This window comes from Hesperophylax consimilis, chromosome 3, assembly GCF_061612785.1.
Source record: "Hesperophylax consimilis isolate HC1 chromosome 3, BYU_Hcon_1.0, whole genome shotgun sequence".
NCBI lineage: Eukaryota > Metazoa > Arthropoda > Insecta > Trichoptera > Limnephilidae > Hesperophylax > Hesperophylax consimilis.
The window spans coordinates 36,084,505-36,112,110 of NC_142838.1; the positions used below are offsets into that span (position 1 = coordinate 36,084,505).

Consider the following 27,606-nt stretch of genomic DNA (forward strand, 5'->3'; position numbering starts at 1 on the left):
AGCAAAATTCCCCACTATCACAGTCATATATGCAGATCTACAATAAATAAATAATTTTAGTAAACGACATGCCGATATAATACCGACCGGTCGGTGGCCGAGTTGACATCGGGGTCCCACCCAGGCGTAGTGTGTTTAATTCCTCGGCTGGCTAAGTCCTCCATCACAACACAAGCAACATTTTCAGCTTACTGTGGTGGTAGTAGGAGATTTTCAAATATTGTCAGGTTATTCGTAACCCGGGTCTTTCTTTAAAAAAAAATATATAAAATAAAAGTTGACATTTAATTAAGCAGAAGATATTGGTCATTGATTGAATAAGACATGTTTGGTCGTTCGATCTTTTAGCCGATTCATCCTAAACATTCATAATACATAACATTCAGGATATAACTGATGATCGGGTGCTCTTTATTCTAAGTGTGTGGGCGTGCGAAAGAACAAATCGTTGGTCTCCTTAGGATTTATTGCGCCGTTTATATTTCTGACGATGACATTATTTTAAAACACCCCAATAAGGAACTGAGTGAAACATATTATATCATAAAAAAACATGCATTCATGTAAATAGATCAACGAATACTGATTCTGAATATAAAAGTTTTATTATTTATAATTACACGTAGAATTAATAAAGCTTAATTTAAAACCTATTGACTAGATGATCATTTGTGCAAAAGTGTGTGGAAGGGTTTAGTTTTTCCTGTGGAGAAGATTTAACCCGTATTTAATCGGAAATAAAAAATTAAAAAATGTAGTGTACAAAAAAGTTAAGTTGAATGTGTTTTTGGTTATTTGAACAAACTCGAAGTGGCAATTTTGGTTATATTGAACAATTAATTTGCCATTTTGATCAATCTGTTATCGGTGAATCGGTGTGCTTTTCATACTTGATTTGTCTGAAAATATCCCATTTTATATAATAAAAAGTAAGATGCGATATTTATTCCAAATTTTAAAGCAACATATTTCATCAAAAACACTAATTTCGGTTGTCTGTGCGTCCTGCGTAACTACGCTTCAATGAAGTCAAACTTGTTTAGAATAAAGTGTCATTTTCAAAATTGGAACTGATTGTTTGAAACATTCAGGCCAGCGATAAAGTACCCACTCATTCGGACTATTCTGTGATTTTTCACCGCTATGTGCTAGTATATAAATAATTTTTAGACCTTTCGCAATGGCCAAAATTAACTTTTCGGTGAAGGTTAACAGTACAAAATATTCATTTTTTATTTCTATAGAATGGAGAAACAGATACAAACACGATCCTCGTTTTCATTTTTCGTAACTGTTTCGGAAAAACATTCAAACAAAATCTCGTAAAAACGTTAAAATCTGTTTTATACGACATCAAAGGGAAAAATAATAAATGTCATTCGTCAGATAAAGCTCCAACCACACCCGAAAACTTTCGGCACTTATTACCATATTACGTATCAAAATACGAAGTTATTAGGTTAGGCGGCCACAGGCACCTCGCGTCGGGGTAGCGGATAAACGTTGACTGCCATTTCATGGGCAATTTAACACGACTTTCCTGGTTACAAATGACTGTTTTAGGATAAACGGGCTCCCGGGGGTATGTCGAGATATCCGGATTACTCGCAAACAAGGCTCATATCGCCATTATATCATCGTTAATCTGGAAAAATAGCATTGCGAATCCGTGTGTGTTATTCGTAATTTTGTCGACGTTTAGCCTGAAACGGGGTTTTAACTGGAACTACTCGGGTAGGTACTGAATGACTGAATACCTCGGTGTTTTCGTTTGCGTGTCACAAAATATTAATTGTTCATATTTTTTTTAGGAAATTTCAAAACTGTGACCGCAAAAAGTATTGGTGGAAATTTGTATTTTGATAAATGCACATATATAAAGGGAAAAGCGTGAATTTCAGTTATGTGTATAATATTAACGTTATTTTTTATGAATTGGAGGACTTAAAATGTCAATATACCAAATTATTATAAATGGAGGTTAAGAAAAATATATGACTCGAATGTGAATGGTAGAAGTCGGGGATGCCCGAGGACGACATGGCACGAACAAGTGAACCAAATACATGAGTCAGCCATGTCAAGAGTCTGACTAACAGAACGGTATGTATGAAACGATGTATGAATGTGAATAAAGCAAGCAGTGTGTGCCAAGACCGACTTTTTGGAAACGGCGTGACAGTTAATAATATAATAATTTAATAAAAGTTCTGTACAAATTGTACAAGCTATGCAAACTACATTAAACTAGAGTGAATTTATGAAAATTTTCATCGAAATATAAATAAATTGTTATATGTGTGACCATTAGGTTTCGAAAATATCATAGAATTTATTAAAATTATATTCTTTGCAAGCGAACCCAGATTTATGCTTAACACTTTATTCATAAGCAAGTTGAAAAGGGAAACGCTAATTAACGCGTTAACGCAATATTAGTGATATAGATCACTTTCAACATATAATATCTTTAAAAAATATGTAAATTGATTATAGTTCTGAATGAAACATAGATTTTATTTAGATGACATTCTTTTAAAAAAAACAGTTTTGTGTGAGCAAGCTACAAGCCAAAAATGTGTATATTCTTGGTATACTTTATATTGTAGGTAATAGGCATTAAAATCGCTTGATAAATGGAGTCTAGAAACGTTCGATTTCAAGCACAAAACTGGTTTTTATTTATTTTGTAAATAATTTTATAAGAAAGCAAAAAATTTAATCAAGTGAAACTGTCACAGATAATCTTAGCCATAATAATGTATTTTTTTCCTTTACGCGTTCATACATTTCTATTGAAAAAAAAATAGTAGTTTACATTTATGATGAATAATTTATTTTTTATTTGTATTCTACTCAAGCGAAACGATAGAAAAACCTTCAATTTATCTAAAGCATATTTTTGGTATTCATAATGTAGGTACTCCAATTCGTTATAAAGATTAATCAAAATACTGATTTAGCATTAAGCTTCGCCTTAATGTTTTCTTTGGAGGAAAATTTGAATGAAAACTGTTTCATTGAAGTGAAGTGCCAATTGGCTGTGAAATACGAATTACGTAAATTGCTATGTAACAACATAACGCTTCGGTTCAATCAAAAACATGCCGACATTACAAGAGTTACATTTCAAACATATTTTTGTAAGTTGTAATTCATCAAGGCCGAATATAAAACCCTCTACCATATATTACAACAAAATTTCCTGATAATTTTCATTCCTCAAATTCCTGACCTGTTTGATAGAAAAGCGTTAAGTGGCATATAAAATTTAAGCGTAAATAAAAAGCAAAAAAGGTGTAAAATATTAAAAAGAAAGTACAGCTAACTAAAATAAAGGCATGGCCGCATTCAACACCTACGAATAAATTGTGCAATTTACCGTATTTACAGTGTAGTAGAAACATCAATAGATTTTCAAAGTAGCGGGAGGGAAAAAAATATTGCGTTTTGTCAGTCAACCATCTTGGTTTATTTTATAATTTTACCACAAGCAGCTCTGGGGAGGCGTGAAATTCGGAAATCGAACGCGGACTCGACCGAAATGTCAATTTCAAAATTCGAATTCCAGTTTAGACCGCGCCGAACTGCGAACGCGCTCCTGATCGGGAAACTCTCGGGAATATACTGGAGCGAAGGAAATGTTATATGGCTGATCTACAACAAGAAAGTGGCGACAGGTAGTGATCCGCTCCCGAGACGAAAAACCTTTTTAATTCATCAATATTACACAACCCTATTGCATAGTGTAACCACGTGCCTTTTTACTCAGATACATTATTTTGAAAGTCCCGGTTTGGGTGAGGTTGAGCGGCCGTTCCCACGCTGAATGGAAAGGGGTAGCAGCAAGATGGTGCGATCGAGGGTAAGGAGAAGTGGGCGGAGTTCCGACTGAAATACGACGTCACAGTTTTCCAATGGGGCGCATGCGCATCTGCCGGACGTATAAAAGAAAGACGCGCCTTAGCAAAAATAATTATAATTTCTGCCAAGGAAAATACGGCCCAGATGATAGGTAGATTTAAACGTCTTTCAGACCATCTCGTACGCTTTTTAATGGACTTAATGCCTGAAGTTGAAGTTTGAAAAATGTAAATATTGTTTTATTGATCTGTTCGCAACCTCCAAATGAAATAGGTACACAGGACTTAGGTACAATACACATTCCTCTAAAACAGGGGTCTCCAAACTACGGCCCGCGGGCCGTATCCGGCCCGCCAGTGTCTTCCATCCGGCCCGCGACATCTTATGACCAGTGTCATCAAGGACCCGCGACAGCTAATGGCTAAGACCTTGCTCAGAAGGGGCGAAAACTCCGCGAATTTTTTCGACCGAATAAATAAATATGCTCGTTGGCGAGGTACTTGGCACCAATACATTGCGTCCACAAGTATCGCGCAAATATATCAAGAGGATTTTTTTGAATAATCTTTATTTGATTCCCAATGATATCAAGGTCTGAGAAACGAGTACCAAAAATTATCTTCAAAGCTACGTTATCCAAAGCTATATTTTCATCCCTGAAAATTCTTTTGTCTACCCCCCCCCCCTCCCTAGGACAGAAAATATGGGTGTCTAGAAATTAAAACGGTTTTGGCCCTCCGAACTCACTGGAGTAGTCAATGTGGCCCTCCGGCTGAAAAGTTTGGAGACCCCTGCTCTAAAATATTAGGTATGTAGGTACGTCCTTGTTTGCTTTCATACCCAACCAAAACACAGATCTTACGCAATCATGCTTTTAAAGGAAGACTTGTATTACAATGTTCCTTACTTTCTAATTGTAGGAAATATGTTTTTGTTGATACCTACACCAAACCACGCTCGCGGTAAATCACAAAAAATTCACTATCTTTTTTATTATTTTATGCGATACCTCACAAGCAGCAAGTGAACCAAAATAAAAAATACGATTTTTCGATATGACCATTTTTACAACGATAACAACAACAACAAAAAATCTCGGCATCATCAAGTTATTGGAGCCGGGTCTACTTTTCAAATTAGACCAAAAAAAATCTGACTTTAGACTTGATTTACTCGAAAACCAAAGCTCAAATCGGAAAAAGTTGTACTAATAAATCGACTCCAAAAATGTGATGCAGTTTTACCAGATTACAGCAGAGACGACGAGTTTCTGGACACTGTGTACATAAATAGAAATATAATATATCTAAAATCGATGCTCCTTTCGGGAAGCAAATCCAATCTCTGAAAAACTCTCATCAGACTACTGCTAAACTACGACGACATATTGAAAGGGTTTTAAATATTTTTGAGAGGTAAATCCTAACAAGTATCTTAGTATGTCCGGCAGACAAAGAACAACCACAAACTAAATCAGGTTTATAAAAGAGCAGTCAATAAAGCATTTATAAAATTGGAATGACTTTGACACGCAGGGCATGTTGCAAGTATGGAAGATAGATATCACCAAAGAGGCTTCTTTATACATATAAGCCTGCAGGCATAAACAAAACATATTAATACTGTGAGACCTAAATAATTCATAAGGAGCAAAGGAGCAACGCACTCCCTATATTTCGATCAGATGAAAAATACTAGTAAAAGTAACAGAGAGATTGGCTAAGTCGAGATTGGTATCATTCTTAGAAACATATAATATACTCTCTAGCAATCAGTTTGGTTTCAGAGAGAATATAGGAACAAGTGATGCAGTGTTGAGGGTATTGTCCAAAGTCATTAGTGCGTTAGACTATGGAAACAAAGCTTTGGCTGTGTTCTTAGATCTATCAAAGGCATTTGATACGGTGTCCCATGGATTACTCCTCAAAAAAATATCTTCTCTTGGCATTCATAGTACAGCACTAGGCTGGTTCACATCCTATCTAAGTGATAGAACGCAACAAGTAGAGATAAATAATCATTTAAGCAATAGCAAATCGATCTCTTTTGGGGTTCCGCAAGGTAGTGCTTGGACCAATATTGTTTTTAATCTACATTAATGATTTGTGTAATTTAGATATACCAGGTAACATTGTTAGTTTCGCAGACGATACTGCTTTAATATTTGAGGGTAAAACCTGGAGAGATGCTTTTAAAAAAATGTGACTTAGGATTAAGAGCAGTAAAGAGTTGGCTGAATAATAACATCTTAACTTTGAATACAATAAAAACTAAATATGAGACATTTAGTATATCATCAAAAAGTCAGCCTTCTGACACTCATAATCTAATTATACGAGTACATAATTGTCTGCTAAATTGTAATTGCCACCCCTTGGAAAGTGTAGATTGTATCATGTATCTAGGTGTAAAGATTGATAAATTTTTAAGATGGAATCACCATATCGATATGTTAACAAAAAATATCAGGAGACTTACATTTATTTTTAAAGAACTGCGACACATATTGGACAAAGAGAAATTAAAAACTGTCTATTTTGCCTTAGTCCAATCTCGACTTTCTTATAACATAGTATGCTGGGGATCATGTCTAAAGTCCAATGTTGAACCACTAAATATTACTCAAAAATTGATCCTTAAAGTAATGTACAAAAAAAATTCTGTTATCCATCCAACCTACTTTATAAGGAATGTAATGTTATGTGTATAAAACAGCTATATATCACTCAAATATTTTGTCGATTTTTTATCAATATTAAATTTGCTGAAAGAACACAACAAATGCGGACAACTAGAATTAGCTCTACATTGAACTTTGTGGCTGTACATACTAAAACTTCTTTTGGTCAAAGAAATTATTTATATCAGGCACCACTTATGTTTAATATTCTTCCAAATCATATTAAGTCTACCAATTCCTTAGTTAAATTTAAAAAATTTATTAAGATTTTTGTATTGACAGACAATTGTCTTAATATTTTTTCATCCTTGTCCTTTCTTAAATAATAAGATTTTATATAAGTCCCATTTACTAAAAACTGAATGTCACCCTATCTGTCTTTATTATCTACTTTGCTTCTTCTTTTGAATAATGATGAATGATTAGTTATGGTTCAAATATTGTTACAATATACTGTCAAATTACCCATCTGGTAACACATCTAATACTTATTTTTTTCTTTAATTTTGAAATATTTTGTGTTTGTATGAAGAATTAATTTATGTTTGTGATTACTCTTATGTTTGCTTCACTATAATGTAAATTGTTAACCTCGATACAGGCTCAGTCCTAGTGAGGTTGATTTTTATGAGAAAAAAATGTGTTTTATGTATAGTGAGATGCAATAAATAAATAAAATAGTTATCAACCAATAATAATATCACCAAAAACTAAAAATTATAGCATATAACAATAATAAAAGTAATACCATTATAATATTAAGTTAAATTCAATCGGGTCGAATTTGTGTTCTTTTTATCACGTGTCAAAAGTCATGTGGTGCAAGCTGATTCCATAATGCTCCCCAAGAAAAGTCAACTGGGAACATCAATTGCGTAGTTCCGCAGAGTGTGAATGTACATAGAGCATTGTATTCAAATTTGTCTAAACATGAGGGGCGCTCATCGGAACTCTTGGGCGAGGCGAAAACACCCGAACCACAACAACATTTATTCATTTCGCCGAATAGCCACTTTCGTTCACAGTTCATTTAAGGATAATTCCAGTGGGTAGGTCCAAGCTTCAAACTTGCTAGTATGCTTTATCGTGCCTGGCATTGGAGACCGCCTGACAAGATTTTTAGCGCGCCACCAATTTTTTAAGGACCAGTCGCCACTGCCTAGAAGACTTTCACTTTTTCCACAGGCTTTCCTGTAGAATAAAAGCTTTTATCACAAATATTCCAATTAGTCAACTGTTACCGAATACCGTTTCTTCTTTCTTCTAAAGCCAAATTTAACCGTTTATAGCGTTTGTGAGGGTCCAAACAATGTTTTTTTCTTTCAGATTTAACGAAAGAGAAAAAATCAATACAGTTTCTTAGTATTATTTACAGTATTAGTATTATTTACAGTTTCTTAGTATTATTATAATTCCAAACCAAACATAACCAAAATGTAATTAGTAAACTTAAATATTATACACATTCTTCAAGAATTATCCAAGAATACATACACTCACATAGAAATGTGTGTTTTCATGTTTCAATATATGTCTGTGAAAAAAAAAAAATAATAACTTTCTACCACAACACATAAATACCTGTCACACTTAATCACAAACACGTTAACACCTCAGCACAGGTTCTCCTACTGAGGTGTTCACGTAACATCCAATATCACCCACACACAGTTTTACAACCTATGTTCTTTATTTTTTATACCTTTTTTCTGTACTTTTTTCTCTATACTACAATATAAACGACTGTAATCATTTGTAAAATGTGTATTCAAGAATAGACATAAATAAATAAATAAAGTATGTTATCGGCTGATACAATGTCAATCTTGTAGCAATACTTTTATACCAAAAACATGCTGCACAAAAGTCTCATCTGCAACCCCGCTAACCAGAGCTAGGGATACTATGGCATCCCTATTCAGGGGTTAAAGTCAAACAACATTATCTGCAAAACACCTACCAATACTAATTATTGATATGTCTATTTAGATAATGTTCCTTGACATTAAGCCCTCTAATTGAGGGATGTTGTGAGACTGAAGGGTATGGGGAGGGGAAGGAGATGGGAAAGAGGAAGGTGGGGAATGAAATAGAAATGAATTAAAATCTCTTACCTCGCTTTGTACAGCATGAACATGGCCTTCTCCATATCATCTCTCGCATTCTTATAGACGTGTCCGTCACATGTCATGATGGTCCCGCAAGAGCTGGCGGGGCTTAGGGCAGCCAGAGAGGAGTTCAAGGCCTCCATGGCCTCCTCGGCGGAGTTCAGGGAGTGCTGGGAGATCGGGGAATTAGGGGAGGCCAGTGAATTGAGGGAGCGCGCGGGGGCCAGTGGAGTGTGCTGGGAGAGTCCCGAGATGCTGTGGGAGGGGGATTGGTTGGGGGAGTTGTCTCGGGAGACGCGCGGAGTGTTTTCTAGTGAGCTGAGCGCCCCCAAGGGACTGAGGTTGCCGCCTGATACGATGGTGTCACTGCCGGAATCTAAATGGAGTTGAACACAGAGTCATTAAAAAAACCTTTTGAATCACTTGGGATGTTTCAAACCCCCTCATATTTGGTTGATGACCAAATCGATGATCAGCACCATTTTGAACCACCCCCATGCTGTTAAATTTCATGCCATTTAAATGCAATGGGAGCCAGCTAATATGTGCTCCCGAGCACCGAACAACCAACAAGATTTCCGACATGGCTAATCACAATACGAAACTCGGTTCGGTTATAATATCTCATACAAAAGGTACCTACTTATTAAGCGCGCTTAACTTACAGACCGACTGTGACTTATGCCTATGTTCGTAGCAGTTCATTTTCGATTGCGATCCAAAATTTGACCGCTCTGTTTGCATATTCTGTGGAACAGCCGAAAGCATGGGTACATACTATTCTTTGCAAATAATACCATATCAAGGACGCCGTCCGGAGCTTTACCACCACATCAGAAGGAACAGTTTGTTCAGTAGAAAGTTAAACTAAAACGCGTATGTGTGATATTATTGTCGACATCATGTCTTCAATTTACCATCTGCTAAGGTACGAGCATACAAGATAAAATTTGTCATTAAGAGATGAGTGATGGTCAGATTAGTTATTATCAGTTCAGTCAGTTTTCGCCGTTGCCGGGCATTGTCTGTTGAATTTAAAACTTGTCTTGCTCTGCGAAAGTTTTGAAATTTAATTGCAGGTTATATCATCGATCTTATATATCAATTATTAATTAGGTATATCAATTGCAGGTTATACCGAAGTATAACAAATTATTATTATTAATTATTATTCAAATTTAGATCCGTAACAGGAATTTTGTGCGACACGAAAATGCCAATAAAACTTAAAGGAAAGACATACCAGACTATTGTTAGACCCGCGATAATGTATGGCTCCGAATGCTGGACTATGTACAACTCCTACTCTAGGCAACTCGAATCAGCAGAAATGCGAATGCTTAGATGGACCGCAGGAGTATCATTAAAAGATAAAATTAAAAGCTCACGCATTCGTGGTAGCCTGGGTGTCACTGACATAAACAGTAAGCTAGAGGAACGACAGTTAAGATGGTATGGGCACATAAGACGGAGACCACCAGACCACACAGTGAAGCAGGCAATGTCTATAGAGCTTCAAAGACAGTCATCCAGAGGTAGACCAAAGAACTCCTGGATGACCCAATGCTCCAAAATCCTACAAAGAAACGGCCTAGATGAAAGCGACACTCAGAACCGAAGAAGTTATAACCTGAGAACGAGAAGAGCCGACCCCAACAGCCTACCTAGGCAATGAGTTGGGATAGTGCTAGGAAGAAGAAGAAGAATTGCAGGTTATACCAACTTATGATTACTTTTCTGTTTGTTCATCGTATAAATTAAGAATGAGTTTGAATGTGGAATATATTCAGAACAATAGGTCGAGTTTTGAAAACAAAGTGATAATAAAAAACGCCGGTCCACCTAAACCTGAACTGATAATAAGACAAGAGTGCAAATCTGGATAGAAAAAGTTTACTCGATCATTTAACAAAACAATGTATAACAAAGGTTCGTGGCTCTGTGGATGTGATCAACTAAATAGTTTATTTTGTTTTCCGTGTTTAATTTACGATGTTGATCAGTTTGGACAATCAGCGGTGTTACTGATTTAACTCACCTTTTTGAAAAAATCAAAAATGGGTGTGTCAAGCCTACGCAAGACAGAAGTGAAACTTCTAGTATTCTTCTCTCTCTCTCTTTTCATTTCATTCTCTCTTTTTTTCTGTCTATTGACATATTTATAAGTAGCATGTGATAAAAAAAATTAAAAGTTATAAAAAAAGAAAAAAAAAATTAGTTAAAGCGGGGATCGAACCTCGGTTCTTCACGACCACAGTCGTGCGCTCTGCCTGTAGACAGCGAAGATGAGTTAGGAGAGTGAGTTAAACTAGGTATATAATATTAGCTAGGCTCCTATAGCGAAATGATCCCGTTTTTTCGTCACGGTCATGAGTCGGTTTTACTCCGGTCCTCGAAATTGCATGACGCGCGTAAAGAAGTTTCACTTCAAAAAATTCCTGCAAAGTTATGGATGTAATTACGATCTTTTTCAAGCGCGTATGTAATGATTATTTTTATCAACGTCGCATACACCTTGCTAATGTTTTCAGTATTATTAGGGCTTTTTTATACTAATTTTCATATATTTATTGGCAGGTAGAGTAGAAATTAATATTGTTTAGCGTTTGCCAACGACCATACCATGTTGAACACACCGGTTCTCGTCCGATCACCGAAGTTAAGCAACATTGGGCGCGGTCAGTACTTGGATGGGTGACCGCTTGGGAACACCGCGTGCCGTTGGCCCATTTTTTATGGTAATTTCATGTTTTTTTTTATTTTTTTATCGTTACTATCATTAATAATATCATAAAATTCTTTAACTTTTCAAGTATGCTACAGGCCTAAAATATTACTTAGTGGATTGATATTATGGTCAACCATTGAAAAAAAAAATTCCTGCAAAGTTATGGATGTAATTACGATCTTTTTCAAGCGCGTATGTAATGATTATTTTTATCAACGTCGCACACACCTTGCTAATGTTTTCAGTATTATTAGGGCTTTTTTATACTAATTTTCATATATTTATTGGCAGGTAGAATAGAAATTAATATTGTTTAGCGTTTGCCAACGACCATACCATGTTGAACACACCGGTTCTCGTCCGATCACCGAAGTTAAGCAACATTGGGCGCGGTCAGTACTTGGATGGGTGACCGCTTGGGAACACCGCGTGCCGTTGGCCCATTTTTTATGGTAATTTCATGTTTTTTTTATTTTTTTATCGTTACTATCATTAATAATATCATAAAATTCTTTAACTTTTCAAGTATGCTACAGGCCTAAAATATTACTTAGTGGATTGATATTATGGTCAACCATTGAAAAAAAAAATTCCTGCAAAGTTATGGATGTAATTACGATCTTTTTCAAGCGCGTATGTAATGATTATTTTTATCAACGTCGCACACACCTTGCTAATGTTTTCAGTATTATTAGGGCTTTTTTATACTAATTTTCATATATTTATTGGCAGGTAGAATAGAAATTAATATTGTTTAGCGTTTGCCAACGACCATACCATGTTGAACACACCGGTTCTCGTCCGATCACCGAAGTTAAGCAACATTGGGCGCGGTCAGTACTTGGATGGGTGACCGCTTGGGAACACCGCGTGCCGTTGGCCCATTTTTTATGGTAATTTTATGTTTTTTTTTATTTTTTTATCGTTACTATCATTAATAATATCATAAAATTCTTTAACTTTTCAAGTATGCTACAGGCCTAAAATATTACTTAGTGGATTGATTATTTTTTTATCGTTAACATCATAAACAATCTTATATCATTCTTTAACTTTTCAAGTATGCTACAGGCCTAAAATATTACTTAGTGGATTGATATTATGGTCAACCATTGAAAAAAAAAAAGGCGTTAAAAACAAAAAAATAATGTGCGATGGCCGAGAATCGAACTCGGATCAACTGCTTGGAAAGCAACTACGCTGACCATTACACCACCAACGCCAGTTGTCGAGATGAGCTAAGAAGCATTTATATTTTACTTCAAAACTTTGACTAGATCAAATGAACTTTAATCGGTCCCGCATTTTCGTTTCGGTCATGAGTTCGTTTTACTCCGGTCCTCGAAATTGCATGACGCGGGTAAAGAAGTTTCACTTCAAAAAACATAATTCTTGTCATTTACATTTACAAAAAGTTTTGAGCTTAAAGGTTTTAGAAAAAAATTGTCAGAATGCAATTATTATTATTATTATTATTATTAAAAAAAAAAAAAAAAAAAAAAAAAAAAAAAAAAAAAAAGAACTTTCACACCAAAAAATGTTCAATTATTTTATTATTTGATTCACACAAAAAAAATGTTCAATTACTGTTACATATGTATGTAATAATTTATATTTAGATTATTTTATCTAGGTAATCTTTTATTTTTTAATTGCGTTTCTTTTTCCTGTATTTTGTATTTTTATTTATTTACTTTGTATTTTTATTCACTTTTATTATTATTGATATATGTAATGGTAGATACGGCTACCCGGCTCAGAACAGATATTGTCTAGTGAGTCGGGTAGCGCACATAATTTGTAAACAAATATTGATGTCAATAAACGCCCGGGTTACCGGCAAATTTAAAAAAAAAAAAAAAAATTGGATTCAGGCTACCGTGCCCTTGTTTAACACCATAATGAGCTGGTTAATAAAAATCGATACAACCTGTCCAAAATTATTAATTGCGTAAAATTTTGTGGTGCATTTTAATTAGCTATGCGTGGACATAACGAAAAAAGTGACTCGGTTAATCCCGGAGTGTATAGTGGTTTAATTGATTTTGTGGTCGAACTTGATATGGCAATGAAGCAGCATATGGAATCAGACTCTATATTCAAGGGTACTTCAAAGACAATATAAAATGAAATATTAGATGCACTTTTGGAAGTGTATCACAGCGAAGTAAAATGACCAATTTCAAAGTGTGATTTTGTAGCGATTCAAGCGGATGAAACGACTGATGTATCCACAGTTAGGCAAATGGTAATGAATCTGCGAACGGTTTTGGAAGTTAACACCAAAATCCCACTGTGCCGTTGGATTATCAGATTCGCTGTTTCAAGAACTTAACTTTTTAAATATACCTCCGAAGCAATTCATTGCTCAATGCTACGACGGTGCTTCAGTAATGAGTGGGAAAATTAGCGAGGTTAAGGCTAAAATTCAAAATATGTTTCCTTATGCGCATTACATCCACTGCTATGTCCACCAACTAAATTTAATTGTAGAAAAAAATGTGTCCCAAAGTAAAGAAGTGAAAATGTTTTTTTCGAATTTGCACACATTCCCCAAATTTTTTTCTGATGTCGAAACGAACAGATATATTAAATGAAATAGTGAAATGCAAAATTCCCTCAGTTTCTCAGACGAGGTGGAGTTTTAATATAAGGACAATTAAAACCGTTGGTACTAATCGCGAATCCCTAATTGAGTGCATGGAGACGATTTTGACATATCAATCAAGCTGATATGCTCTCACGCCACCTCAAAGATGAAACATTTATTTACTGGTTGATTTTTTTCTAAAAAAATTATCCCGCATTGTGACATTATATTCCGACAATTGCAGTTAAAAAACTTAGATCCCGTTGTAATCCGAAATAACCTAAATAAGTTTGAAAAATCTGTTCAAAATGAATGCAATTTCACAGACAATTTTCCTGAGCCACCTACTAAACGAATAAAAACCACCAAATCAATTATTTGTAAAGAGGTTTGCGATACAATTCTGTCCGAAATGAAACAACGCTTTGAATTCAGTAAACATCTTTCTGCAGCAACAATACTCGATTGCGAAAAATTCAGTTGAAAGCGAAAGATGTTTCTCAACGTTAAAAAATAAAATCCTTTTTAAGAAACACGTTGAGCTAAGACAGACAGAACGCATTATCAATGTTAAGCATTGAAAAAAGGTTTATTCAGATTATGCCTGATTTCAACACGAGAGCCATAAAGGTCTTCGCTAAACAAAAGGAGCGGGGAATAGAACTTCTTTCTAAATAGGTACCTTTATTTAATTTATTTTCTGACTTAATGTTGTAATCCGGTGAACCCCCACATATTTTGACCACCGGCCGCCACTGTTTAAATGACAAAAATACCAAGTGGTGCTGATCACCAAATGTAAGTAACGGAATTTAAAATACCCAACCGTAAGTAATGCTTTAATAATTATTACATTGATGATTAAACAAACTAACCTTGCTCAAAAGTATCATAGAACTCATCATCGGAGTTATCATAAAATCGTGAAGGCCGCTTTTTCTTGCTTGAAGTCTGGAAAAATATTCAGAATTGATAAAAAATAATTCATTTCCACAAAAGAAAATATTTGAACATTTAAAATTTAATTTTTCGAAGAAAACTTCTTCTAACTGCTTTTCACTTTGTGATGGCATTATTTATTTTTTATTAAAACACAAATAACATTGTTTACATCACTTTATTTCGATACAAAATCTCAACATGTTTCATGAACCAAGTTCACTTCATCAGTATACTTGTGCTCCTATCGAAATAAAGTGATGTAAACAATGTTTAATAAAAAATTTAAAATTTGGTCTTAATATATCTTATCTTTCTGACTTGATATAGTGGTACCGGTAATTATTTACCTACGACTACCGTTTGAGAAAATATTCCGTACATGTTAGGTTAGGTTGGATTAGGTAGAATTAAATCACAAACCAGTCTATACAAACCTAGCGTAGCCCACAAACTACTTGAAAACTGGGATATAACTCTAAAGGGGACGCGAGCAAGCGTTATTAAAGGGGCAATTTTTGTAGTAGTAAAAACGGTAGTCGTAGGTAAATATTTACGGTGGTACCAATAAGAAATGTAATTAAAACCTCAAAATTAAATAACTCCACCTTATTCTCAGATATTTGTTCTTGGAAGGACTGCTCCAGGTCGTGGTGCTCTGCGGCCAGCACTGCGAGCGCCTCTTCCAGAACGCGGCAGCGCTCCTTCTCGGCCCGAAGTCGTGCACCGCGTCCCTCCTCCGCTTGCCGCACCAGCGCAGCGCAGTGCCGTAGCGTACTCAGCAGGCGTTGGCCTGTGGATGCCACGTGCTGGAAGCGCTGATGGACAAAGAATTTTTTTTTTTAATTAGCATACAAAAAGAATGGTAATCCACGGTTTGCCTCAGGGCTCCATCCTCGGTACTTTTCTCTTTAATATATGTTTATTGTTTTGACCTGCCTCAGATTATGCATCCTTACTCTAAAATACTTCAGTATGCAGATGTTCTTTTTTTATACATACATACCTCAGGCAGAAACATTACTTTTCTGGATAAAACGATCAACATGTGCATGAAAAACAAATTAACATGAACTTTGTGAGTTTTTTTACTGTAACGGTAGTGATTTAGAAAAGCCATGTTTTTTGTTTTCTTATAGCTTGTAATCTTTTCTGTGGCGTCTATTTTTTCCGTCCTGTTGTAATCCTTATTCCTGCCACAACAACGATGAATATTTTGACATCTGCTGATTGTGAGTTTCATCGAATTTCTGCCGTCATTGATTACTTAATTTAAGGTGAGATATCAATATGTTGTACTCGAATTACAAATATTTTAACCAATTTAGATGTGTTCTATAATAATAAAATCAGTTCAATTCACTGTTCACAGTCATTTGCAGAATATTGTAAATGAATTTCAATGTCCATTCAAATTAACACTGGTAGTGACGGACATGTTTTCGACTAGTATGGCGATTTTTTTATTATTATTTATTATCCTAGATTATTTTGTTATTTCTGAATGAATTTTAGTAAAAATGTTATTTGTTTGTACCTTAGAGATTATCACTACATTGTAAATGTGCCACGGCCGCGTATGAGTATGGACTTTTTGCCGTAACAACAGTTGATACGGCCGCGTGCATAGAGTTAAAAATCTCCTATTTTGAGTGGAATCATTCATTGAGAGTCGGTCATTACTGGGTGATCCCAAAACTTTGCTCAGTTGTTTTTAATAGGTAATTTTAAAGTTTGTATTTATTGTTTTCAAGTTTAATTTTTATTACAGTTCTTTTATTATTATTTCTAATAATAAGGTACACAATACTATTAACAAATTAACAAAAGTTTTTATTTTATTTGTTTATTTCTTGTAATAAGTAAGGTACATAATATTATTGGCAAATTAACAATTTTTTTAATAAAAATAATACACTTGTTTTGTTTAAAACCACGAGTTTTTATTAAGAATTAATAATTGAAAATCCTCGATTTTTGTGTTAAAAATATCTGTTTTTGAATTTATCGAGATGAATACAAGAAAAAAATATTATCATCATAAAATTGCTACATTTCTTTAATCATTAATATATATTGTTCTATAATTTAGTTAATTCGCACAAAGCTTTTGAATTTATTGTGATAAATACAGAAAAATTGTAATCACAAAATCTTTGCATTTCCTTTTTTATAATATTGTTGTGTTTTGTTCTACAATTTAGTTGATTAGCACAATAGTTTTTGAATATTTTGTGATAAATACAGAAAAATTGTAATCATAAAATATCTGCATTTACTTTTTAATAATAATATTATGTTTCGTTCTATAAATTGGTTTTGTTTAGTTCTTAAATATTGCAATGATTGTTTACTTTTGTTTAGAGTACAAAAAATATTTTGTTTATTTTTTTAGGAAAACAATAAAAAAATATTTTTAGGTTTTCTTTTTGTAAACACATATTCTAATCCATCGTATTTTTTTGTAAAAAATTATGAAAAAACAAAAATTACGTAAGTACATTTGTATTTTATTTTATTTTTCTTCTATGCACTTTTCAACTAACTTTTATTAAAAAAAAAAAAAAATTATTAAATATTTTCGTTTCCTTTAAATCAATTTTTTTGTTGGCCCTATACTTGTCATTCACATGTGAACGGTGTTGAGAAACAAACACCGACAAGTCACAGGCTGGTGAGTTCCTATATACGATTAATTTGACAGTTACTTTCAAATGCCGATAAGTCCATCATTATTTACGTAATTACTCCTAAACTATTAAGAAATTCATGGTTTTATCTTATTATTTACATCCGTAGTTTGATAACAAAGCCCACCTAATAAATAATTTTCTAGTTTTTATTTAAAAAACCTTGTAATTAAAAAATATCAATTTGCCAACATTTCACGAAAGTGGACTTATCGTAGATAGGAACTATACGACTCATATATGTGGAAACAATAATGCGGGTGTGAAAGGGTTAAGCTAAGAACCCTAAAAGAGTTAAACAGCTGCGTGGTTGGGAATATTGATGGTTTTCTTAGGACGATTTCAAAATTAACCTCTGAATCTTTTCTAAAGGCGAAAGGTTAGTTTTAAAAGTCCCTCCCCAACCAATTATACCATATTATAGTATAGATTGGGTAAGACAAAAATATATTATTTTTCTCTATCTAATGAAAATGTAAATTAGTTTTCTTATTCCAGTTACAGTATTTTTTATTTGCTCGCAATGTTACTGTTGTCTCCTAGAAATGTGTTACTCCACATATAACAATTCGATTCTCCTTGTCCAGGTTCAGATAAGATTCCTACAGATCTTTAAAGACTCTAAGCCAACATGATTTTAACCTATGTTATTAACCCCTCCGACATTTCGCGAACTTGAAGCTAAGATGTCTTAACCGAAATGTCAATTTCACGAAAACGTTGTCTTATTACCGCCTCACAATCAAAGCTCTATAAATGAAACATTACTGAACGGAGCCGAATAGTAAAAACTGTTTTAGAAAGGTTACAAAATAGGCTTTCAAATTGTTGTATCATAAATAAATATTAACATTTGTAAATATTTAAATTTAGAATGGAAACATGAAAAATAGGTTAAAAATGACTCACGTCATGTTTTTAGGTGAAAATGGTACTAAAATCACAGATTATGTAAACAAAAATATTTATTCTATTGTATATATGTGTAATAAACACTTTTATCACCTCATTTTTTTATCATTTCATATAAAAATATTTTATAAAAATTTAATATGTGAAGCGCGCGGCGCTACCGGCAGACATTTTGCGCGGATAAAAATTTTGTGTCAATTATGCGACTGTCAGCAGATTCCTGTTTTGTATTTCCATAGACAACTTGGTAGTGATGTGTAGCTTGATCTATAATCGACCTTTTAGTTTTTGTTTGAGGGATGTAACTAAAATAATAACGGAGTAAGAACGATTTCTATGGAGAGACACGCGTTGACGTGTAAACACGCTTATTGTACTTGACTGCTGTCGTATTTTTAACGCATATATCTGCTTACGTTGCTGAGGGGTTAAAGTGTTGGTCTGGGCTCAACACTTCATGTGCTGTTTCATGGATCAGGTGAGTACCCAATTATCCAAAAACATTTTATAGACATGTCTTCTAAACAGAACCTTGTGAGGTTGAACCGTACCCAATCTCAAAGTCATAATAATTAAAGCAGCGACCATCCCTGCAAGAGATCAGCGCTGGCTCACCATATAAGTAGACTGGTGCAGTGTGGTCCCCATGTGAATACTCTTCTCCAGCGCCGTGACCAGCGCGGAGCACTCCCCCAGCTGTGTCTCCAGCAGTGCCAGGTGGTTTGTGGCATCGGTCAGGGCATCCTGCATGCTGCCCAGCGGCCGGCCCTGTCCCTCGGACCCTCCGGCACCCACAGAGCCCCCCGCTCCCTCCTCCTCCTCGCCGCCCTTCTCTGCGCCGCCACCCGTATCCCCGTTGCGCTCACAGCCCCACAGATAGTATGCGGAGTAGGCTATATGCTCCTTGAAAGCTGTGATCCATTCCTATTAAAGGGGATAACAATTATTATAAATCAAATAAATATAAGGTATATATTCATAAAACATACTAATTTCGATTGTCTCTGCATTAGTCCTGCATGAAATTTGGTTCAATGAACTCAAATTTGCTATGAATTAAAGTATAATTGTCAAAATTGAAACTGATTGAGAAGAATTCAGACATGCGATAAAGTACCTATCTACATCCATGGGTACATCCATGGGTACCATGGTTGTAGATTTTGTAAGCATTCTACTATTTTATTATATGTAGGTATGTACTATTTTATGTAGGTATTATTAATGTAACAATATTGTTCTCTTAACCACTCAGAACATTAGAACGTCAAAAGACATAAATATGATAATAGCGGTCAAGACATTAGAACGTCTTTAGATTTTACAAAAATCGATTTATATCCATCACTAGTAATACGGATTGCCATGATTTAAAAAACAGAGTATCGATAATGAATAACGCTACGCGTCTGTATTCAAGAATATCTATGGAACGTAGAGGTGCATTATCTAAGCCGATTGGATCTGTCATCTTGTTCGTTCATAATTTATTGCTTTTCTAAATAATTTATTAAAAATATTTTAGTTTGGACGGTTAATATTTTGAGGTGATTAATAGTTTTTAATTATATTTCTTCAATATATAAAGTGTTATTTCTTTATGATACTCAGAAAAAAGTACGTTTTTCACGGCTTTGAAATAATGGTCAGCGATTTTTACATATTTTTGACGTTTTCGTAAAATGTATAATTAGAAACGCAAATATTTACGTATAACAACACAATACGATAGTGAATTTCATAATCTTTCCAAAACATTTTTTAGAATGAGGCTACGTTTCCCAAAACGTGAGTTATGAAGCTTTTAGCAAAACTCGTAAATAACACAAAAATTTTCACGTTTTGACAGTTCTCAAAGGAACACACAGTAAATTAAAGTCTTTGTCTGAGAGGTTAATACATAATCTTTGTGTTATTTTTATTATTATATAAAATTATTAACCTCAACACACGCTTGTCCTAGTGAGGTTAAAAATTCAAATTCTAAAAAAAGATACAATGTAAATAAACAATAAACAACATTCATTCTACACTCTAACCACTTAAACACCCTTCAGTCATGTCTCACATTCCCTATTTAATTTACTTATTATATAAAATATTTATAAATCAACCAATAGTATTTGTAAGGTATATGTGTAGTTTTATTGTGAATAAATTCAATCTGTAAACTTCACCCGCCCTAACACAGGAACATCCCATGGCGGGTGAAATAATACAAAAAAAAAAAGTATTTACTGTACAAATTTTTTGGCATGAAATAAAAAATATGTATTTAAAACAGAAAATAATTGTAATTTTTGTTATAATATTGTAAATGACTTATTTTCAAATTTGGAACTGATTTGTCAAAAATTCATACTGTAATAATAATTACTTCAGTTGGAAATGCAAAAGTCGAGTAAAAACAATCAATCAAAAAATCTATACAACTTACCAGCTCTCCTACCAGAAGTTTGGCGCTATCTTTACTATGCACAATTAAAAGCTGCTAAACAACAAAGTCATTCTTCGGCCAACATATTTCTTGTAGCATTATATTTTAGAGATTAAAAATTCATTGCTTTGAGTTTCTTTCCAGGTCCCGAGAGGGTCCTTGTATTCTGCTAATGGATCCTGTTGAGGATCTTATAGCGGTTTTCCATTAAAAGTCCCTCTTTGTTTGGGTTCCCGGAAGGTCCCATGAGAAAAGTGTCCGCCGAGGTGGTCTCAGCTCTCCTTTCCACCCCCCTTTGGTTCCTTAAATGCCCCAAGAGGGAAGAGTCCACCAAGGTGGCACCAGCTTTCCTCTCCCTTCCCTCTAGATTCCCCGAAGGCCCCAAGAGGGAAAAGTCCACCGAGGTGGCCTCAACTCTCCTCTCCACTCCTCCTAGATTCCCCAAAAGCCCCAGCAGAGCCCCGAATACTGTGTTAAGTCTAAATACACCAAGATACGGCCCTGTTTCTTGGAGGCACCTTTCGTGACAATGTTCCCCAGTGTCATTCATGGTCTGAACAAGGTAGCTCACACCTTGGCTTGGGATGGCTATTGCAGGTAGTGTTTTCAATCCCTGAGCGAAGGCTTTGCCGAGAAATATATTTTTTTAAATTTGTAACTTGTCTTGTTTATATAAAAAGCTGTTTTTTTGTTGTTATACAAAAGTACTTTTAAATGATTAACTTTGTATCCAATCCCTCTTTACCTGCCTGACAACCAGCGCAGAGGGGGCGGCATTAGGGGGCACCCTCAGCCTTTGTGCCGTGCCGTCAGAGAAGTGCAGCAGCAGCATGGAGGGGTCAGTGGGGCTGGAAGTGAGGCGCGCGCTGTCCAGGTATTTCCACTCGCCACGACTGCCGCTCGCTCCGCTGCTGGCCTCCCCCCGGCTACCATAGTAGGACAGCACGCCCCGCTGGAGTACAGCCTGCAAATAAAACAATATTACAATACATTAATCCACCGAGTGTAAACGCGGTCTCCCCGCGAGATGTATGTTATTCGGCATCAAATTCCATTTCTCCTTCGAGGCATCGCTGTTATTATTCTTTCGTATGGTGGGGGGGTCAGAGGGGGACATCTGGGTCTGCGAGCCCTTCCAGAGCCCCTGGTGTCGCCATGTGAACCTCATCAATCCCGCCGGGGAATGAATGGAGCGGGCATTCGTTGACCACATGTTTGGTGGTCTGCACCGAACAACATTCACACATCGCCGGCTCTTTAAGGCCCCATCTGTGCATCATGGGGGCACAGCGGCTATGTAAGCACCTTAACCTATTGTTGGCGGACCAGGTTTTGCGAGGCAATGAGAACCCAGGCTGTCTCTCGGTGGGGTCCTGTATGAGATGGGCATTTCCCACATTGGCAGATTGCCACTTTTATTTTTTTTATTTTATTTAATATATATAAGTGGGTACAGTGATGTTATACAAGTACATATGGTTACAAAATATATTTATAATCGCAATCTCACCAAAGAAGAAACTAGTTCTTGTGCTTGGTGAGCGAGTTACACTAATTATAAGGAAAATAGAATAACATTATGCAATAGGTAAGTATATATATGTATAATAGGAACAATTGAAACTTCTGGATTATCTATATGTGTAGTTGTACATATCGTCGCATTAATTCGTAGACTGCGTAACTCCAAATTTTTCGAAAATACGTTTTTAATGCCATCTGGTGTTAAAATTAGACCCGCATCGACTAGTAAAACTCGAAAATTTAAAAAAAAATTAACCTTTTAGATAAACACAAATTAGAAAACTGCGTAAAATTATGGTGCCATTTTTACTCGCGAATACTTCGTAACTCCTTAATTCAGTATTGGCCGGTGAGCCGTGCACGCTTGTTGTGTTTTTGACTGAGGAAATTTATTTACGGTGTAATAGTTTTACCGTGAAATTAACTGAGATAAGTTGATTAATCAATTTTGAACATTTTATAACCTTAATTTTAATTGTGAAGTCACGAATAGTGTTTTGTATCTGTAGTCTAAACTGACGTCTTCTGCACCGTGTGACGCTCTGCCGTAGCTCTCTTGTTTTATGTGCCTCTGCGGTTTCGTAAATACCTAATAGGTCCTTGTTCTGTGATTATCTCTTCTTCAAGGTCACCATCTCTTTGCAAGTGGATCTCCTCCTGATGCATATCCGGATCCGGTTCTTCACTGTCCTCTTCAAACAAACCCAAAATATTTACGGTGGAACGTGCGGCAATTCCATCTCGTCTCTCCTCAGACACAGTCCGTTCTCTGTCAGGCATCTTCCGCGGGTCAAGCACATGTCTTGGTATGCCATCTACTTCGATATTGTTGACTGAAGTAAGTCCTGTCACCCTTCCATGCACGATGTGCATCTCCCATCTACTGGTTTAACTGCAAGAAGATCGCCCACTTAGAGCTCAGTCAATACTTCCTCTTCTATATTCACTTGCGCAGAAGGGTGTCTCCACGAGTGTGAAGTGTGAACTATACTAGACAGCGCAATACCTCGATCATCCTGACTTTTTGCAGCCAAAGATTGTACCGAAACACTGCCTGCAGGGGATCGCTTCCACTTCTGGCTGCAGTTCTCTTTATTGTTTGATGATGTCGTTCAACTATACCGTTTCCAGCTGGTCGGTATGCCGCGCAAAATCATTGACGAACATTCCATCTCTTTCACTTATCTGTAACACTGTAGGAACAAAATGCAGTACCATTGTCCATGAGAACTACTTTGGGCGGGCCTCTTTCCCGAAACACTTCTTCCAAATGTCTGATAATCGAAGCTGCATTATCTGACTCGATTTCCCGCCACACGGCAAATCTACTTGGACCGCAATCGATAAATGTGACTAAACATTTCCTACCGAAATGAGTAACATCAACTGCCAAGCGACTCCAGGTTGTCACAACATTAAGATTACCCGCTTCATGGGATGATGGTGGAGGGTCAATTGTCCTGCATTGTACAGGAACGCACGCATCTATCGACGTCCTTTCTTCTCGCCTCGGGATCGACCAGCCGGGCAAGATGAAGCGTTCACTTTACTCCAAAGTGATGCTGAGCATGAAGAGTTTCTACGCTTAATCTTTTGCACGCGGCCGTATCAACTGTTGTTACGGCAAAAAGTCTATACTCACACGCGGCCGTATCAACAGTTGATACGGAAACTTTGACGGCCGATATTACAGCGCTCTTTCGTCATTAATGTATTTCTTGCTCGCTTGGACATTCGTAGAACTATCACGATGCTGACATCTACAAGTATTTCTCAAAAATAAAATTGTATTTCATAAAAAAAGATCCATAATCAAGTGCGCCTCTTCGCGCCTTTGAGTGCTTTAGTTCACAATTTTGTCAACGGATGGCGTTAGTACTAGTATGTTATCTGCGCTTGCGCGCGCCGAGTTGATCTGTGGAATCTGCGCCGATAACATTCTGTGTTCTGCTGTAATATTGAATTATTACGAAAAATTCAAATTAATTTGTTCACTTCAGAAATCTTTTTTTTTTTGATTTCTTGTGTTTCGTCTAGCAAATTCAATTTTACTGTATCCACGAGTGACCATATTGTGCCGATTGCGCGTATTTTTTAACATTTTACTGTGTTACAAAACTGAGTTATTGACTTTACTATATACTTTATTAATTTAAATATATTTTGTTATATATATGTATTAGTTATATATTACTAAAGTGCGTGTTATTTTCGTGTTTTATATACTATTTCAAAATTTATTAGGAAACGTTCACAAGTTTTTAGTTTTTTAATTCATTTGATTTTTCGGATAAAAAATGGCCCATAGTTTGGAAGATGATGAAATTGAAAATATATTGAACGTTTTGGATTCTGATTATGAAATGTCCGAAGATGAATTTGAACCTTCGGAACTTTCAGATACAGAAACTCAAGCGAATGAGTCTGTAAGTGAAGAAGTGCTACACTCCTGGGTGTCTGGACCTCATATTCCAATAGTACACGAATTTGATGATTTTCAATCCGGCGTTTCTGTACAATTTAACGAAAATTCAACAGAAAGTGATTTTTTTGAACATTTTTTAAATCGCTCGATTATGAATGAAATTGTTCGAGAAACAAACGACTACCATACTTTTCTTCTCATTTCAAAGGAATTTGGTGCGAAGTCACGAATTCATAAGTGGAAGGACACAAGTATTGAAGAAATGTATCTATTTTTTGCAATAACCATGCTTATGACAAGAAACGAACATTTGACTATTGAAGAGTATTGGAGTACAAATATATTTCTAAGTTCCCCTATTTTTGGCCAGATCATGAGTAGAGACCGATATCAATTGTTGTTGCAAAATTTACATTTCTGTGACTCAAATTCGCTTCCTATAGATCGTCTTTATAAAATAAGGTTAGTTTTAAATCACACCCGAACACTATTTAAGGAGTCTGTGATACCTTATGAAGACCTATGTATAGATGAAAGTATCATTGTTTTCAAGGGTAGGCTAATTTTTAAGCAATATATTCCATCAAAACGACATCGCTTTGGAATCAAAATGTTTGTTTTGTGTGATGTGAAAACTGGATACATTCTAGATTTCATAATTTACTGCGGAGAAGGCACGGAAATTACAGATGAACAAAACTTGGGAATAACCGGGGCTGTTGTTACTACACTCCTAACTGATTATTTTGGCAAAGGGCACAATTTATGGTGTGACAATTGGTACTCAAGTCCAAATTTATTCAATTTTTTGCATTCGAAAAAAACAAATGCCTGTGGGACGGTAAAAAAGAACCGGAAGGAAATGCCAAAATTTATTAAACTGAAAAAAGGCGAATTTGAGTCAAAAAGCCGCGGTCCCCTTTTAGCATTAAAATGGTGTGATAAAAGGGATGTACATATGCTAACTACCTTGCACGATAACTCATTTAAGGAAACCAGTAAAATAAATCACCAAACTAAACAACCCATTCGCAAGCCTGCCTGTGTCATTGATTACAATAAATCTATGGGAGCTGTTGACAAAAGCGACATGATGCTGAGCAGTTTATCCTGTATGAGGAAGACCATAAAATGGTATAAAAAAGTATTTTTTCACATACTTGACCTATATTTATTGAATTCATTTATTTTGTACACCCAAGTGACAGGTATAAAAAAATCTCTAGCAGATTTTCAATTGGCGGTTATTATGCAACTAGTTGAGAAATATAAACCAGAGATTTCTCAAATACCAGAGCCTAATACATCAGCCCACCTCAACCCGTTTCGGGTTTTGCCTAAATATGCCGCTAAGCATATGGCCGAATTGATTCCATCAACTGGCAAAATAAAAAAACCGCGTAGACGATGTCGTGTATGCCGATTGAAAAATAAAAAAATGCAGTTAACGAGATACGTATGTAAAGAATGTGGTGTGTCTTTATGTATCGAACCCTGTTTTAAAGTTTACCATAGTTCCAAAAAAATGTGACAGACAGAGATTCCTCTAAAGTGCTTAAAAAACAATATTTATTAAGTGATATAAAATTTATGTGTTATTTTTAAGTGTTGAGTTTAGAAAAGAGTTTGAGAAAAAGTTTTCAGAACTAAAAATGATAAGTGATCATGGTGTCCCACTTATGTCTATCAACGCAGTGGCCTAAGTACACACACGGCGAGTGAATGGCGGGACCACATTCAAAAGATACGGTACGTCTTTGTATGAAATTTTATGTTTTTGTTTTTATAAACATCTAAGAGTGTTGAAACACGAGGATTTGTTTTCATATTGTGGAGAATAATCTGTTCTGTCTATATAGTCCAATAAATAATGCCAGAATGCTATAATTTGACATTTAATTGCGTGCATAGGTATTTGAAAATATGTACCGCGTACGGGTATAGATAAAACGGAGCAAATTAACGCGTTCAAAAGGTTAAAGCACATGTTTGCTCACCAATTCCACTTTCAAGTCTCTCCCACCTATCTTCACACTCTGAGGAGTCTCTTTCACAACGTTTCCTGTCATGGCTACTCTTTGCCCGGGTCTTGCAAACCCTAGTAAGTACATCAGTTTTATTTCTAAAGGACAACAAGGGTCATCGACAATGTCAGATCAAATTCTTCTACAATCTCCTTCATCAACTCCAAGCGTCACTTAACGATCATCTCTGACACGACTACTCCCGGTCAGTGTAGATCTCACCCAGCACAAAACCGTCGCCGAATCTTTTTTTTTTTTTTTTTTTTTTTTTTTTTTTATTATTATTGTACGACAGACAGGTAAGTCCAATTATGGTACAATTTTATTAAAACTAACAATACATGTACATATATTTTTTAAAACATGGTATAGTGATATTAAACACATCTATATCCGCTGGTAGGGCATTTAGTAAGGTCATACCTCTTGTCATGCTATGTCGGGCAATGACATCTGTCCGACCCTGCGGTATACAGAATAGGTCGTGGCTACGATTTCGACAGTATTTATCAGGAACGAATAATCCACAGCATGACAGGAGATATGGGCAATCGATAAGGTTTTTTAGTAACTTTAATTCAAATACCATGAGTCCGGCATTACGCCTAGTCTCCAGGCTTTGGTAATTTGTCTCCTTTAGCAGTTCCACGTGATGCATGAATTTCGGATATATTCCGTATGATCG

At 35.6% G+C, this 27,606-nt stretch overlaps 2 protein-coding genes and 3 non-coding genes across 10 annotated transcripts in view; 3 read left to right on the forward strand and 2 right to left on the reverse strand.

The window, feature by feature from the left end:
- The window catches only part of LOC149425361 (oxysterol-binding protein-related protein 1), an 80,771-nt gene extending 77,155 nt beyond the window's left edge, over positions 1–3,616 (reverse strand). For 2 of the 6 annotated variants that reach the window (XM_089650588.1, XM_089650582.1), the window contains exon 1: positions 3,383–3,605. The gene's annotated coding sequence lies outside the window, so the exon portion shown is untranslated. Of the gene's footprint in view, positions 1–1,428; positions 1,468–3,382 lie in introns of those variants that run through there. The other 4 variants (XM_089650583.1, XM_089650585.1, XM_089650584.1 and 1 more) reach the window with 4 other exon arrangements.
- The window catches only part of LOC149425362 (oxysterol-binding protein-related protein 1-like), an 84,378-nt gene that overhangs the window by 33,650 nt on the left and 23,122 nt on the right, over positions 1–27,606 (reverse strand). Inside the window, exons 6-10 of the mRNA XM_089650578.1 lie at positions 21,694–21,912; positions 19,127–19,435; positions 15,518–15,727; positions 14,846–14,921; positions 8,659–9,028 (exon numbers count right to left, since the gene is read on the reverse strand). Coding sequence (XP_089506704.1) covers positions 8,659–9,028; positions 14,846–14,921; positions 15,518–15,727; positions 19,127–19,435; positions 21,694–21,912 — 1,184 coding nt within the window. The remainder of the gene's footprint in view (positions 1–8,658; positions 9,029–14,845; positions 14,922–15,517; positions 15,728–19,126; positions 19,436–21,693; positions 21,913–27,606) is intronic.
- On the forward strand, positions 11,261–11,379 carry LOC149425363 (5S ribosomal RNA). Its single transcript, XR_016305743.1, has one exon. It is a non-coding gene; the product is annotated as a 5S ribosomal RNA (ribosomal RNA).
- On the forward strand, positions 11,703–11,821 carry LOC149425364 (5S ribosomal RNA). Its single transcript, XR_016305744.1, has one exon. It is a non-coding gene; the product is annotated as a 5S ribosomal RNA (ribosomal RNA).
- LOC149425365 (5S ribosomal RNA) lies at positions 12,144–12,262 on the forward strand. The gene has a single exon (XR_016305745.1). It is a non-coding gene; the product is annotated as a 5S ribosomal RNA (ribosomal RNA).